Source organism: Octopus bimaculoides, chromosome 30 (genome assembly GCF_046866305.1).
Source record: "Octopus bimaculoides isolate indiv1 chromosome 30, ASM4686630v1, whole genome shotgun sequence".
Taxonomy (NCBI): domain Eukaryota; kingdom Metazoa; phylum Mollusca; class Cephalopoda; order Octopoda; family Octopodidae; genus Octopus; species Octopus bimaculoides.
In genome coordinates, this window is record NC_142957.1 from 7,757,693 (window position 1) to 7,770,192 (window position 12,500).

The 12,500-nt window shown below is 40.5% G+C and overlaps 1 protein-coding gene across 1 annotated transcript in view; it reads right to left on the reverse strand.

Annotated features, from left to right (window-relative positions):
• LOC106870343 (structure-specific endonuclease subunit slx1) overlaps nt 1-10,041 on the reverse strand; it is a 12,713-nt gene extending 2,672 nt beyond the window's left edge. The window contains exons 1-5 of the mRNA XM_014916375.3: nt 9,902-10,041; nt 6,261-6,474; nt 4,636-4,687; nt 3,051-3,386; nt 1,070-1,270 (exon numbers count right to left, since the gene is read on the reverse strand). Of these exons, the coding sequence (XP_014771861.1) occupies nt 1,070-1,270; nt 3,051-3,386; nt 4,636-4,687; nt 6,261-6,442 (771 nt within the window). The 5' untranslated portion in view covers nt 6,443-6,474; nt 9,902-10,041. The remainder of the gene's footprint in view (nt 1-1,069; nt 1,271-3,050; nt 3,387-4,635; nt 4,688-6,260; nt 6,475-9,901) is intronic.
• Nucleotides 10,042-12,500: the final 2,459 nt, after the last annotated feature.

Here is a 12,500-nt window from a genome sequence, read left to right on the forward strand (position 1 = left end):
GGTGAATAAAGAGGAAAATGACTGGTTTAATTGTAGGTATTAAGTCTTTACTTATTGCTACCCAGGCATTAAAAGTATTTGGTAATCATGCATGTAGGCACAGGAGTGGCTGTGTGGTAAGTAACTTGCTTACAAATCACATGGTTCCGGGTTCAGTCCCACTGCATGGCACCTTGGGCAAGTGTCTTCTACTATAGCCTCGGGCCGACCAAAGCCTTGTGAGTGGATCTGGTAGATGGAAACTGAAAGAAGCCCGTCGTATATATATTCTATATTCTATATAAGATACTATATTCTTTTGCCAAATTTTTGGTGTAAAAAAATATATTTAAACATACACACACAAGCAACAAAAAAAAACCAACTATTTATATTGTTATATAGTGAAAATCATTTTTTTAAAGTGGTGCTGTGTTGACAGACTTGCACTTAAAATTCCTGTGTTTTTAATCAAAACTTGTTAGTTACTACGGAGACAACACTACCTTATATATCTATCTTTCATACACACACACACACACTCTCTATCTCACTGTATTATATACTCTCTCAGCAACTTTTTCTCCTCCCTATATATCTTGCGATGGACAGACAGAGATCAGCTTCTCTTTCTGCTTCATTTTGAAAAATAAAAATTTACTTTATGGTTTATTATTTAAGAGCCATCTGCCACAGCAGAATTGATACTGGTGCTGGTGTCACACAAAGCACTCATGTTGGTGCCATGTTAAAAGCATCTAGTACACTTTATTGAATGGTTGGCATTTAGAAGGACATCCAGCCATAGAAACCATGCCAGAACAGACAATGGAGCTTGGTGCAGCCCCTGGCCTTATCAGCATTGGTCAGATTGTCCGACACATGTCAGCAAGGAAAAACAGACATTAACTGATGATGATGATGATAATGATGATATATATGGGAGCACTGGAATCTTTTAAGTGCTTAGGGCCTCCATGGGTCTTAATCCGACCCTGCCTGTATTACATCAACCCCCCCCCCCACAAAAAAACCCCCTCAAAAAACAGACCCATCCCTCCAGGAATTACCATAATATCTGTATACTTACAGTGAGACTCTGGTAGCAGCCTTTCTTGAGTCGTATCAGATCCCCCCACAAGAGTTCCTGGTGACAAACAGGGCAGTTACCATCAACAGGTAAGATAGACAGCGTGTCTTCAAGGAGATTCTTGGAGAGAAAATGTTTAGCGAGGCATATAATATGACTCCTTGCTCTACAGCTGAGACATTTTAGCTCAGCCAAGTTATCCTGTAAACGAGAAATCAAAATTTTCCATAATTTACTACACCAGAATAATTTTTTAATTACAAGTGTTGGCATGGCTGTCTGGTAAGACGTTTGCTTCCTAACCACATGGCTCTGGATTCAGTCCCACTGCATGGCACCTTGGGCAGCCTCAGGCCAACTGAAGCTTTCTGAGTGAATCTGGTAGATGGAAACTGAAAGAAGTCCATTATATATATATATATATATATAATATATATATATATATATATATATATAATGGACTTCTCTCAGTATGTGTGTGCATATGTGTATATATATATATATATATATATATATATATACACACATACACACACACATATACACACGTGTGTGCATATATTTATGTCTATGTTTAACCTCAACAACTGCTCAACAACCAGTGTCGGTGTGTTTACATCCCTGTAACTTAGCAGTTCAGCAAAAGCGACCGATAGAATAAGTACCAGACTTTAAAACAAATAAGTACTGGTGGAGTTCGATATATTCAACTGAAAATTCTTCAAGGTGGTGCCCCAGCTTGGCCACAGTCGAATGACTGAAACAAGTAAAAGTGGGGAGGAGCCTTGAAGATCATGAGAGTAGTGGACCGCCAATTAAAGACCGTCATTGAGAAAGATCCACATAAAACTACTTGGGAACTGGCAAAAAGAACTTCAAATTAGCCAGAAAACTGCCTGCAACCATTTGCATGCAACAGGAAATCAAAAACGCTTGATAAATGTGTACCACATGATTTGAATAAAAATCAGAAAATGCGAAAATATGAAATCTGCTCGTTGCTTCTTCTCCGTAACCAGGCCAATCCATTTCTCGACCTTATTGTAACTTGCGATGAAAGATGGATTGTGTACAATACTAAAAAACCGTTCTTCGCAGCGGTTGGACCAAAATGAAGCACCAAAAACCTTCCCTCAACCTGAACTCTTCAAAAAGAAGGTTATGGTGACTATTTGGTGGTGTACTGTTGGACTCATCCACTATAACTTCTTAAAACCTTGGAAAAACCATTACTGCAGAAACATATTGCCATGAAATTGCCAAAATGAACTAAAAACTGCTACTCCTCTGTCCCAGTCTGGTCAACAGAAGAGGGACAATGCTCGACCACACGTTTCACTAATGATGCTCCAGAAGTTGAGGGAACTTGGTTACAAAGTTCTTCCCTAAGACCTTTCTCCTACTGACTACTACTTTTTGAAGCACCTTGATGGTTTCCTGCAAAAGAAGGAGTTCAAAAATCAAACCGGTGCTGAAAGTGCATTCAAAGAGTTCATCAGCTCCAGAATTCTAGATTTTTATGTTACTGGAATAAACAAACTTGTATCTCATTATTTACATTTGACGGATAATTGTCCTCATCTTGTTTGTTGTTAACACGTTTCAGCTGATATACCCTCCAGCCTTCATCAGGTGTCTTGGGGAAATTTCGAACCTGGGTTCTCATTCCTAAGGTATTTTTTGATGCTATTATTATTATTCTTATTCAGGTCACTGCCTGGAATTGAACTCAGAATCTTGGGGTTAGTAGCCCGCGCTCTTAACCACTACACCATATGCCCATGGGCATATGGCATAGTAGTTAAGAACTGGAAAACTCTTAGGAACAATATTTAAATGTTACAAGCTGTCAATAAGACTAGATGGCCACAGCTGGATTGCCTTTGATCCTCTATGTTAAGGGTTGGTCTGGAGGTTATAAATACACAAACACATTAATTGAAACTCAAAATATAAAACAAAAACCTCCGTCAAAACTTACCACAATCAGTTCGCGACAGACTGAGCAGGTGTTCAATTCTACGTCTAGGGCTGCAGTATCTGCAGGGGCCGACGTTTTGCTACTGGGGATCTTTTTGCTCTGTACGGGGCCATATACGATGGGCATGTGTGTCGGAGGGAGGAGTTTGGGAGGGAACTCCCTCTGATATTCCTGCTTCAACCATCGGATCGTCAACGGGAGACGTTTCCAGGGCCCCACACGTAACATCTCTCCAAGGACCCGCAGACGATAAGAGTACATCAGCTCGGAACTCTTTTTTGCAGGGAAATGTTTAAGACGGCGAGACTTGGTGGGATGTTGCCAGGCCCATTCAAACTGTAATGAGAAAGAGAACGAGATGAGAACAGCAACAACAACAACAACACTGAGCCAATGACAGAAGCTGTATACATTCATTTGACTTGCTAGAAATAACAGCCAAACCTCTATCAAATTACACATTACCAGCTTAAACAACGGAAGATACATTAGATAATTTCTGAATACAAGACAGGATGGTCACAACTGGAACAGCTCTGATCATGGGTCTGCCGGATCAGGACTGACCTGGGGCTAAGCAAGGAAGGACACATTAGATAATGTAGTCCTAGATACACTATGTCTGAATAAAAGACAGGATGGTCACAGCTGGAACGTCTCTGATCATGGGTCTGCCGGATCAGGACTGACCTGGGGCTAAGCAAGAAAGGACACATAAGATAATGTAGTCCTAGATACACTATGCCTGAATAAAAGACAGGATGGTCACAGCTGGAACGTCTCTGATCATAGGTCTGCCGGATCAGGACTGACCTGGGGCTAAGCAAGAAAGGACACATAAGATAATGTAGTCCTAGATACACTATGTCTGAATAAACGACAGGATGGTCACAGTTGGAACATCTTTGATCAGAGGTCTGCTGGATCAGAAAAGACCTGGAGCTAAACAACAAAGAAGGACACATTAGATAATGTAGTCCTAGATACACTATGTCTGAATAAAAGACAGGATGGTCACAGCCGGAACGTCCTTGGTCGTTGGTCCAAGACATGTAGCATTAAGTGTGGAATATATGTTCTTTTATTCTTTCATTTGTTTTGGTCATTTGACTGCGGCCATGCTGGAGCACTGCCTTTAGTCGAACAAATCAACCCCAGGACTTATTCTTTGTAAGCCTAGTACTTATTTTATCGGTCTCTTTTGCCGAACCACTAAGTTACGGGGACGTAAACACACTAGCAAGTTGTCAAGCGATGGTGGGGGTACAAACACCGACACACACACACATATATATATATATATAAATATATATATATATACGACGGGCTTCTTTCAGTTTCTGTCTACCAAATCCACTCACAAGGCTTTGGTCGGGCTCAAGGCTATAGTGGAAGACATTTGCCCAAGGTGCCACGCACCTTTTCTGGGCTGTAAATTTTGGTTTCAAGAGGTCAACTTGTATACCAGAGGCTACGGTAAAGTAGATCACAAGGGCCTTAAAGGACTCGGCAATGATGTGTGACCCTAAATTAGTGAAGACACAGGACGTAGAGAAATATAAAAAATAGTTGGATGTTTACTTACCCTCAAGGCTGAAATATTATTGGGAAAACCATGGACAATTAGCACCATTTCCCTAGGGGACAGAAGAAAGAGAAAAGAAAGGGCTGAGTTGATAATGTTAATAAGTATGGGACAAATATTATTTTGTTATCTTCTGTAATGACTACCAGCTCGTTATTTCATATCATAACACGAGATGATGCCTTCACAGACAAACTGATTTACTTAGTAAATGAAGACCATTTTATCTGACAACACCCTACCCACCCAAGCCATCAAATAAGAATAAGATTAATAATAATAATAATAATAATAATCATGATAAATGATGTCGGACTCTCCCATCAAAGACAATGCATGTGCGTTCAGCTTTTGTCAAACGAACTGCACAAACGATTTGTTTACAGTGGCCAAATGTATATATATATATCATCATCATCATCATCGTTTAACGTCCGCTTTCCATGCTAGCATGGGTTGGACGATTTGACTGAGGACTGGTGAAACCGGATGGCAACACCAGGCTCCAATCTGATTTGAGTTTCTACAGCTGGATGCCCTTCCTAACGCCAACCACTCAGAGAGTGTAGTGGGTGCTTTTACGTGTCAACCGCACGAAAACGGCCACGCTCGAAATGGTGTCTTTTATGTGCCACCCGCACAAGCCAGTCCAGGGGCACTGGCAACGATCTCACTCGAAAATCCTACGGGAGCCAGTCAGGCGGTACTGGCAACGGCCACGCTCAAAATGGTGCATCTCATGTGCCACCCGCACAAGAGCCAGTCCAGGGGCACTGGCAATGATCTTACTTGGCTTGCCGGGTCTTCTCACGCACATTTCCAAAGGTCTCGGTCAGTAGTCATCGCCTCGGTGAGGCCCAATGTACGAAGGTCTTGCCTCACCACCTCAGCCCAGGTCTTCCTGGGCCTACCTCTTCCACGGGTTCCTTCAACTATTAGGGTGTGGCACTTTTTCACACAGCTATCCTCATCCATTCTCACCACATGTCCATACCAGCGCAATCGTCTCTCTTGCACACCACAACTGATGCTTCTAATGTTCAGCTTTTCTCTCAAGATACTTACACTCTGACGGGTATTCACATTGACATTACACATCCAACGGAGCATACTGGCTTCATTCCTTGCGAGCTTACGTATGTCCTCAGCAGTTACAGCCCATGTTTCACTGCCATGTAGCATGGCTGTTCGTACGCATGCGTCATACAGTCTGCCTTTTACTCTGAGTGAGAGTCCCTTTGTCGCCAGCAGGGGTAAGAGCTCTCTAAACTTTGCCCAGGCTATTCTTATATATATATATATATATATATATATGTGTGTGTGTGTGTGTGTCTCCTTTTATTCCTCTGTCAAAGGGCATAGGCTTGAAACATAAAAGACTTTTCCATTTTTCTGAAGTGTTAAACTGCTTGTTGTTCCTACACCTGTCTTCGTCTTTTGTTTTTCTTCAAATTTGAACTATATATATATACACATATACACACGCACACATTTATTTATATACATATATAAATAGAGGATTGGCTTATTGGAGACTGGTTACTAATAGCAACACTTGTTTAGCAATTGCAATAAACAGCTTCAAAGCCTACACAAATCCACACAAAATTCATAAAATCTCTCACCATGGGCCGCGTCCACTCGTCTTCCAGGCCCCACCAGCCTGCTTTCCACTGTTGTGTTGCCGGACACGTCTGTTTGGATCGACAGTGTATCCAATGTAGACTCGATCCTTATAAACTGGGTTGATGTTGTAAAGAAGATAGACCCCGAAGAAATCTTCAATTTCATTTGGGGACTCTTCCATGATGACAATTAAGGGGCTGCAACTGTTTTGGTCTGAAAGCAGTAAAGAGATGAATATAAGAGAAAAAGATATGAGATGTGTCATAACTATGATCATTCAATCGTCACATCAATCAAGGAGTCTCGCCTAGCAAGCTATTGGGGGGGGGGCTGTTTTGATCTGAAAGTAGTTGTTGGCACTCCATCGCTTACGATGTTGAGGGTTCCACTTGATCCGATCAACAGAACAGCCTGCTCGTGAAATTAATGTGCAAGTGGCTGAGCACTCCACAGACATGTGTACCCTTAACGTAGTTCTTGGGGCTATTCAGCGTGACACAGAGTGACAAGGCTGACCCTTTGAATTACAGGCACAACAGAAACAGGAAGAAAGAGTGAGAGAAAGTTGTGGTGAAAGAGTACAGCAGGGTTCGCCACCATCCCCTGCCGGAGCCTCGTGGAGCTTTAGGTGTTTTCGCTCAATAAACACTCACAACGCCTGGTCTGGGAATCAAAACCGCGATCCTATGATTGCGAGTCCGCTGCCCTAACTACTGGGCCATTGCACCTCCACTCTGAAAGTAGTAGAGAGATGGAGAAAAGAAAGAGATATGAGGTGTGGTGTAACACAACCATCTTGTCATCACATCAATCAAGGGGTCCCGTCTTTCAAGGTACCAGGGGTCAAAAAAAAAAGAGGGTGGCTGCAACTGTTTTGGGTCTGAAAGATGAAGAGAAAAAGACATGGTGTAACAATGACCATCCAGTCATCAATGAAGGGAACTTGTCTTGCAAACTATAAGGGGTCAAAAAAAAGGGGGCTACAACTGTTCTGGTCTGATAGTAGTCAAGAGATAAAGAAAACATGTTGTAACCCAGGGGTTTTCAAACTTTTTGACTTGCGGACCCCTTTATATTTCAGCTTATGAAATTAATGCATAAATATTTGCTTAAAATAACATACATTTTTACATTTATTTATTTAACAGTATTTAACAAAATAGGTTTATTGTCAATTAAAAGATTTCGATTAAAAAAACATATATAAAATCAAATTGCCCATAAAAAGTATTTGCTGTTCACGGACCCCCTGTGGTCCGCAGACCACAGTTTGAAAACCCCTGTTGTAACCAATGATCAGCCTATCATTACATCAATCAAGGGGTCTCGTCTTACAAGCTGTTTGGGTACCTCACACATGCTAGGGCCACAAAAGTGAACACAGTTATCTGACCTGCCTGAGCCTGTCAAACAGTCCAACCCATGCCAGCATGAAAAACATATACTAAAGGACGATGATAATGATGATGGTGATAACAACGGGCTTCTTTCAGTTTCCATATACCAAATACACTCACAAGGCTTTGGTCAGTCCAGGATTTTAGTAGAAGATGCCATGCTCGGGTTAGGGTTGGGCCAAGGTGCCACGCAGTGGGACTGAACCCGGAACTATGTAGTTGGGAAGCAAACTTCTTAAGATCCACCTGGAACGTTCTTCAAAAGCTAGCCTGGTAGAGACGGACTATATGTAATCTGAACCTTTCCCCCACTTATTTATTAATTTTTTTTACGGAATCCCACGTTTTAGGCTATGGAGATTCCGATTCTGAAAAAAATTTTTTTGAAAGATTTCAATCCCCCCCTCCACCAAGCAGGCTATTTACATGCTAGAAATAACAGCCAAATCTCACAAAACTAGGGTTAGGGTTAGGGTTTGAGTTAGGGTTAGGTTTACCCTGTGGATCTATATAAAAACCGGGGGGGGGGGGTCGAAATTTTGAAATTGAGATTTTTGAAAAATTTTTTTCAGAATCGGAATCTCCATAGCCTAAAACGTGGGATTCCGTAAAAAAAAAAAATAATAATAATAAGGGGGGAAAGGTTCAGATTACATATAGTCCATCTGGACCGAACCCGGAACTATGTAGTTGGAAAGCAAACTTCTTAAGATCCACCTGGAACGTTCTTCAAAAGCTAGCCTGGTAGAGACGGACTATATGTAATCTGAACCTTTCCCCCACTTATTTATTAATTTTTTTTACGGAATCCCACGTTTTAGGCTATGGAGATTCCGATTCTGAAAAAAATTTTTTTGAAAGATTTCAATCCCCCCCCTCCACCAAGCAGGCTATTTACATGCTAGAAATAACAGCTAAATCTCACAAAACTAGTGTTAGGGTCAGAGTTAGGGTTTGAGTTAGGGTTAGGTTTACCCTGTGGATCTATATAAAACCCGGGGGGGGGGGGATCGAAATTTTGAAATTGAGATTTTTGAAAAAATTTTTTCAGAATCGGAATCTCCATAGCCTAAAACGTGGGATTCCGTAAAAAAAAAATAATAATAATAATAAGGGGGGAAAGGTTCAGATTACATATAGTCCATCTGGACCGAACCCGGAACTATGTAGTTGGAAAGCAAACTTCTTAAGATCCACCTGGAACGTTCTTCAAAAGCTAGCCTTACCAACCTTCATCTCTTTAAACATTTAAAGTCTTGGCTGACAGACCCAACATATACAAATTGTATCGACTCGCCGATATTCTTAAGTTCCGTCTTTTTTAACTTCGCGTTGTTTTGGTCTTTTTTTGCCTCACAACCACCACATCCAGAGTCCTATGTTACTCGGTTGCGGGAGTATTTCTCAAATCTTCCAGCTATGGGTCCCAGACAACACAGTCACCTCCCTCTCAAGTGCCAGTAGACATTGAGTCTTGGTCTCACGTGTTTATTAGGGATGATTCTGTCAAAGGACCCCTTGTTTCTCCCTATAAAGGACCCTTTCGTGTGCTTTCTTGCACTCCAAAGTTCTTCAAGGTCGACGCTAATGGTCGTACAGAGATTGTGTCTGTCGACCGTCTGAAAAAAGCGTACCTTGACAAACCCTCAACTTCCGTGGACGACGTGCCACTACAAAACTCAAAAAGCCAGAAGACTCAATTTCAGTCGATTTATCTGACTTTACTTTGTTAAGTATATAATTTTTCTGTTTAAATTCAAAAATAACAATCAAGTGGAAGTGAAAAATATGTACGGCGTGGCAAGAAGCTTGCTTCCCAACCACATGCTTCCGGGTTCAGTCCCACCTGTGTGATACCTTGGGCAAGTGTCTTCTACTAGAGCCTCGGGAAAACCAAAGCCTTGTGAGTGGATCTGGTAGATGGAAACCGAAAGAAGCCCGTCATGCGTGTGTGTGTGTGTGTGTGAGCGAGTCTTTGTATCGTGTATGTGTGTGTGTGTGTGTGTGTGTGTATATATATATTCACAGAGTCTATTGTTTATTTAGAATCATCAGTGTTTATATTAATGCAATGTGTGTGTGTGAAACACAACGGATTTTAAAATGTCAAGAGATTCAGTGTTAATATTATATGAAATCGCCGAAACTTTATATAATATTATACATAGTTATGGATATAAAGATACATATAGGCATTATATATCAACGTGTATACAGGAAAGACTTGAAAAATACAAATTTACCAAATATAATATACCACCAGTAGCTGTTGAATAATTCCCCGCCAACAGGAAAGATTTGATCGTAAACACCAACTTGGCGGGATTTCTTCTTTTCTCTCTCTCTCTCTCTATATATTTATCTGTTTTTTCTCTCTCCCTTTCGCTTTGCTTTTCTCTTTCTATCTTTCCCTCTGAGTGTGTGTGTGTATATATATATATATATATATATATATATATATATATATTAGGTGATCTTTCGATTTGCCACTGTATATATGTGTTTGTCCGTCGGACTATCCGGATGTGTCTTTCTCTGTCTCTCTTTCTCTATATTTATCTGTTTCTCTCTGTCTCTCTCCTTCTCATATCTTGTTCTATATGCCTTTCTCTCTCTCCCTCATCTATCGAACTGTCTCTCCGTCTCTGCCTCACCCTATCTCCCTTTCTCTCCGTGTCTCTCTATCGATCACACTGTTTCTCCCATTTTCTTTCTCTCTCTCCGTCTCCACCCTCTTCCCTCTCTTTCTGTCTCCGCCCTCTCCCCCAACCTTATCTTCAACCTCCCTCGGAGTATCTTTCCCCCCTCCCTCTCCCTTTCTACTCCTCCTTACTTCCTTCCTTGCCCCCGCTCCCATCGCCGCTCTGCTCTTGTTACTCCGGTCACACGCAGCAACACAGTTACTTCCCTTCCACTGCAAACAGAGAGGTCTTAACATGTTCCATCAGAACATCCACTTCACGCGTTCATTCAAAGAACAGATACTTCAATCGATTGAGTTATTGAATATCTTTGTTCATACACATGATGGATAATCCGAAATCCATGTGTCTAACACACGTGAGCGTGCCTACGAAGTCAAAAAGCAGCACAGCTCCCATGACTTTCAGAAATATTTTTTTCACACCCAAAGTTGCTGAAGCATGGAACAAACTACCTGCATCAGGTGTTAGCTGCCAAGACATTGCAACCTTTAAAACCTCCATGCTTCCTGAAATTCACTAACACTACACCTGGTATCCCCCTCCCTCCATACGCATACACACATGTATATCATGACTCATATACTGTTTACTTTCCTGACTTTTGTACATAATTCTGTGTACTGTACTTGCACTTTTGATGAGTTGTAGTGGACATGAGAACTGTACACAATAATTTTATAAATGGTTGATAGTTGTAATAGAGACATTAGTCTCTCTCTATCACCTTTCAACAGCATTATATATCAAGTAACAGTAGAACAATTAACAATATAATATAAAAATAAGTTTTATTTTTTGATGATGCTTGGTTTTATAAGTCCTGTGTCACTCAGCTTAGCAGCCGCTGATTAATTGGTAATGAGTATTGGAAGGTTAAGAGCTTCCTTGATGCATGCCAGAAGAGTAAATAGCTGTCATATCGATAGCATCGTGGTGAAGAGTGCTTCGTTGAGGAGCGAGGTGTTGTCACGTCGAAGGTCTCTCACTCAACTGAGTTATAAAACGAAAGTAACTCTTTAAGTACTAGTTTTACTACGCATGTGCACTCAAGGGGCTTCCGGAAAGGCAAGTGCAGAATAGTACTTCCTCAATGGCAGCTATAATTTCGAGCCACTACAATTTCATTATTCAGGATCACAACATATAGGTACATTGCAAAATAATTTCTTTTCCTCAACAGGCCCTGCCCTGTTTAACATTGTCCCGAAACAGATAAAAGAGGAAAAGGACCCTATCAGCTTTAAACGGAGTCTAGACAGCTTTCTTCAAAGAATACCAGACAAGACACCCAAACCTGGATACAACTCACTCAATAAGAACTCACTACTTGAATGGACCATAGACAAAACTTGGATCGTTTTTAAAACGGGGGCCACATTTTTCATTAACGAAACACTTTGAAACTTGGAACACTGGTAGAATGTGTCATATAAAACATCTTTTTCTCTTAGTCTTCTTTAAAAAAAAAGAAATCCATAAGTTATTCCATGTTAAAGTTGTCGTATTTCTGTAATTTCAACCAATCACTGACGTCCATTCAGCCGATATACATTAAGTGCCGACTACATAAACAAACGATTCTGAAACAATTAACCCTAACCCTAACCCTAACTCTAACCCTAGGGTTAGGGTTAGGGTTAAAGCAAATTTAAAATGAAAAAAGCAAATAAAACGAAGGTATGGAGATTAAATACGCTTTACACCGCTTAATCAGCCAAAGGAGTAAATATAAACAACTGAATACTTGTCAGTGATTGGTTGAAATTTTCGAAATAAGACAATTTTTTACATGAAATAAATTCGAATACAAAAATATTTTTCTGTTCTATAACACAAAATAGATAAGTATACGAAGTTTGAAAGTCTTTCCGTACCAAAAACACTACGTAAAACATTAATGAAAAATGTGGCCCCCGTTTTAAAATAGATCCCAAAACTTGACTGTAAAAAGGATTTAAATAATCCTATCAGGTGGTACTATTAAGTTAGACATGGCCTGGGCCAATCTTTGATCGAAACCTACCTAAATTTTAAGTTTTATATATATATATATACTGTAGGTGATAAATTGAATATTAATTTAATTAACATCAATTTAAAACCAGTGGCCTACCATATAAAAGAATCTGAAAATTCA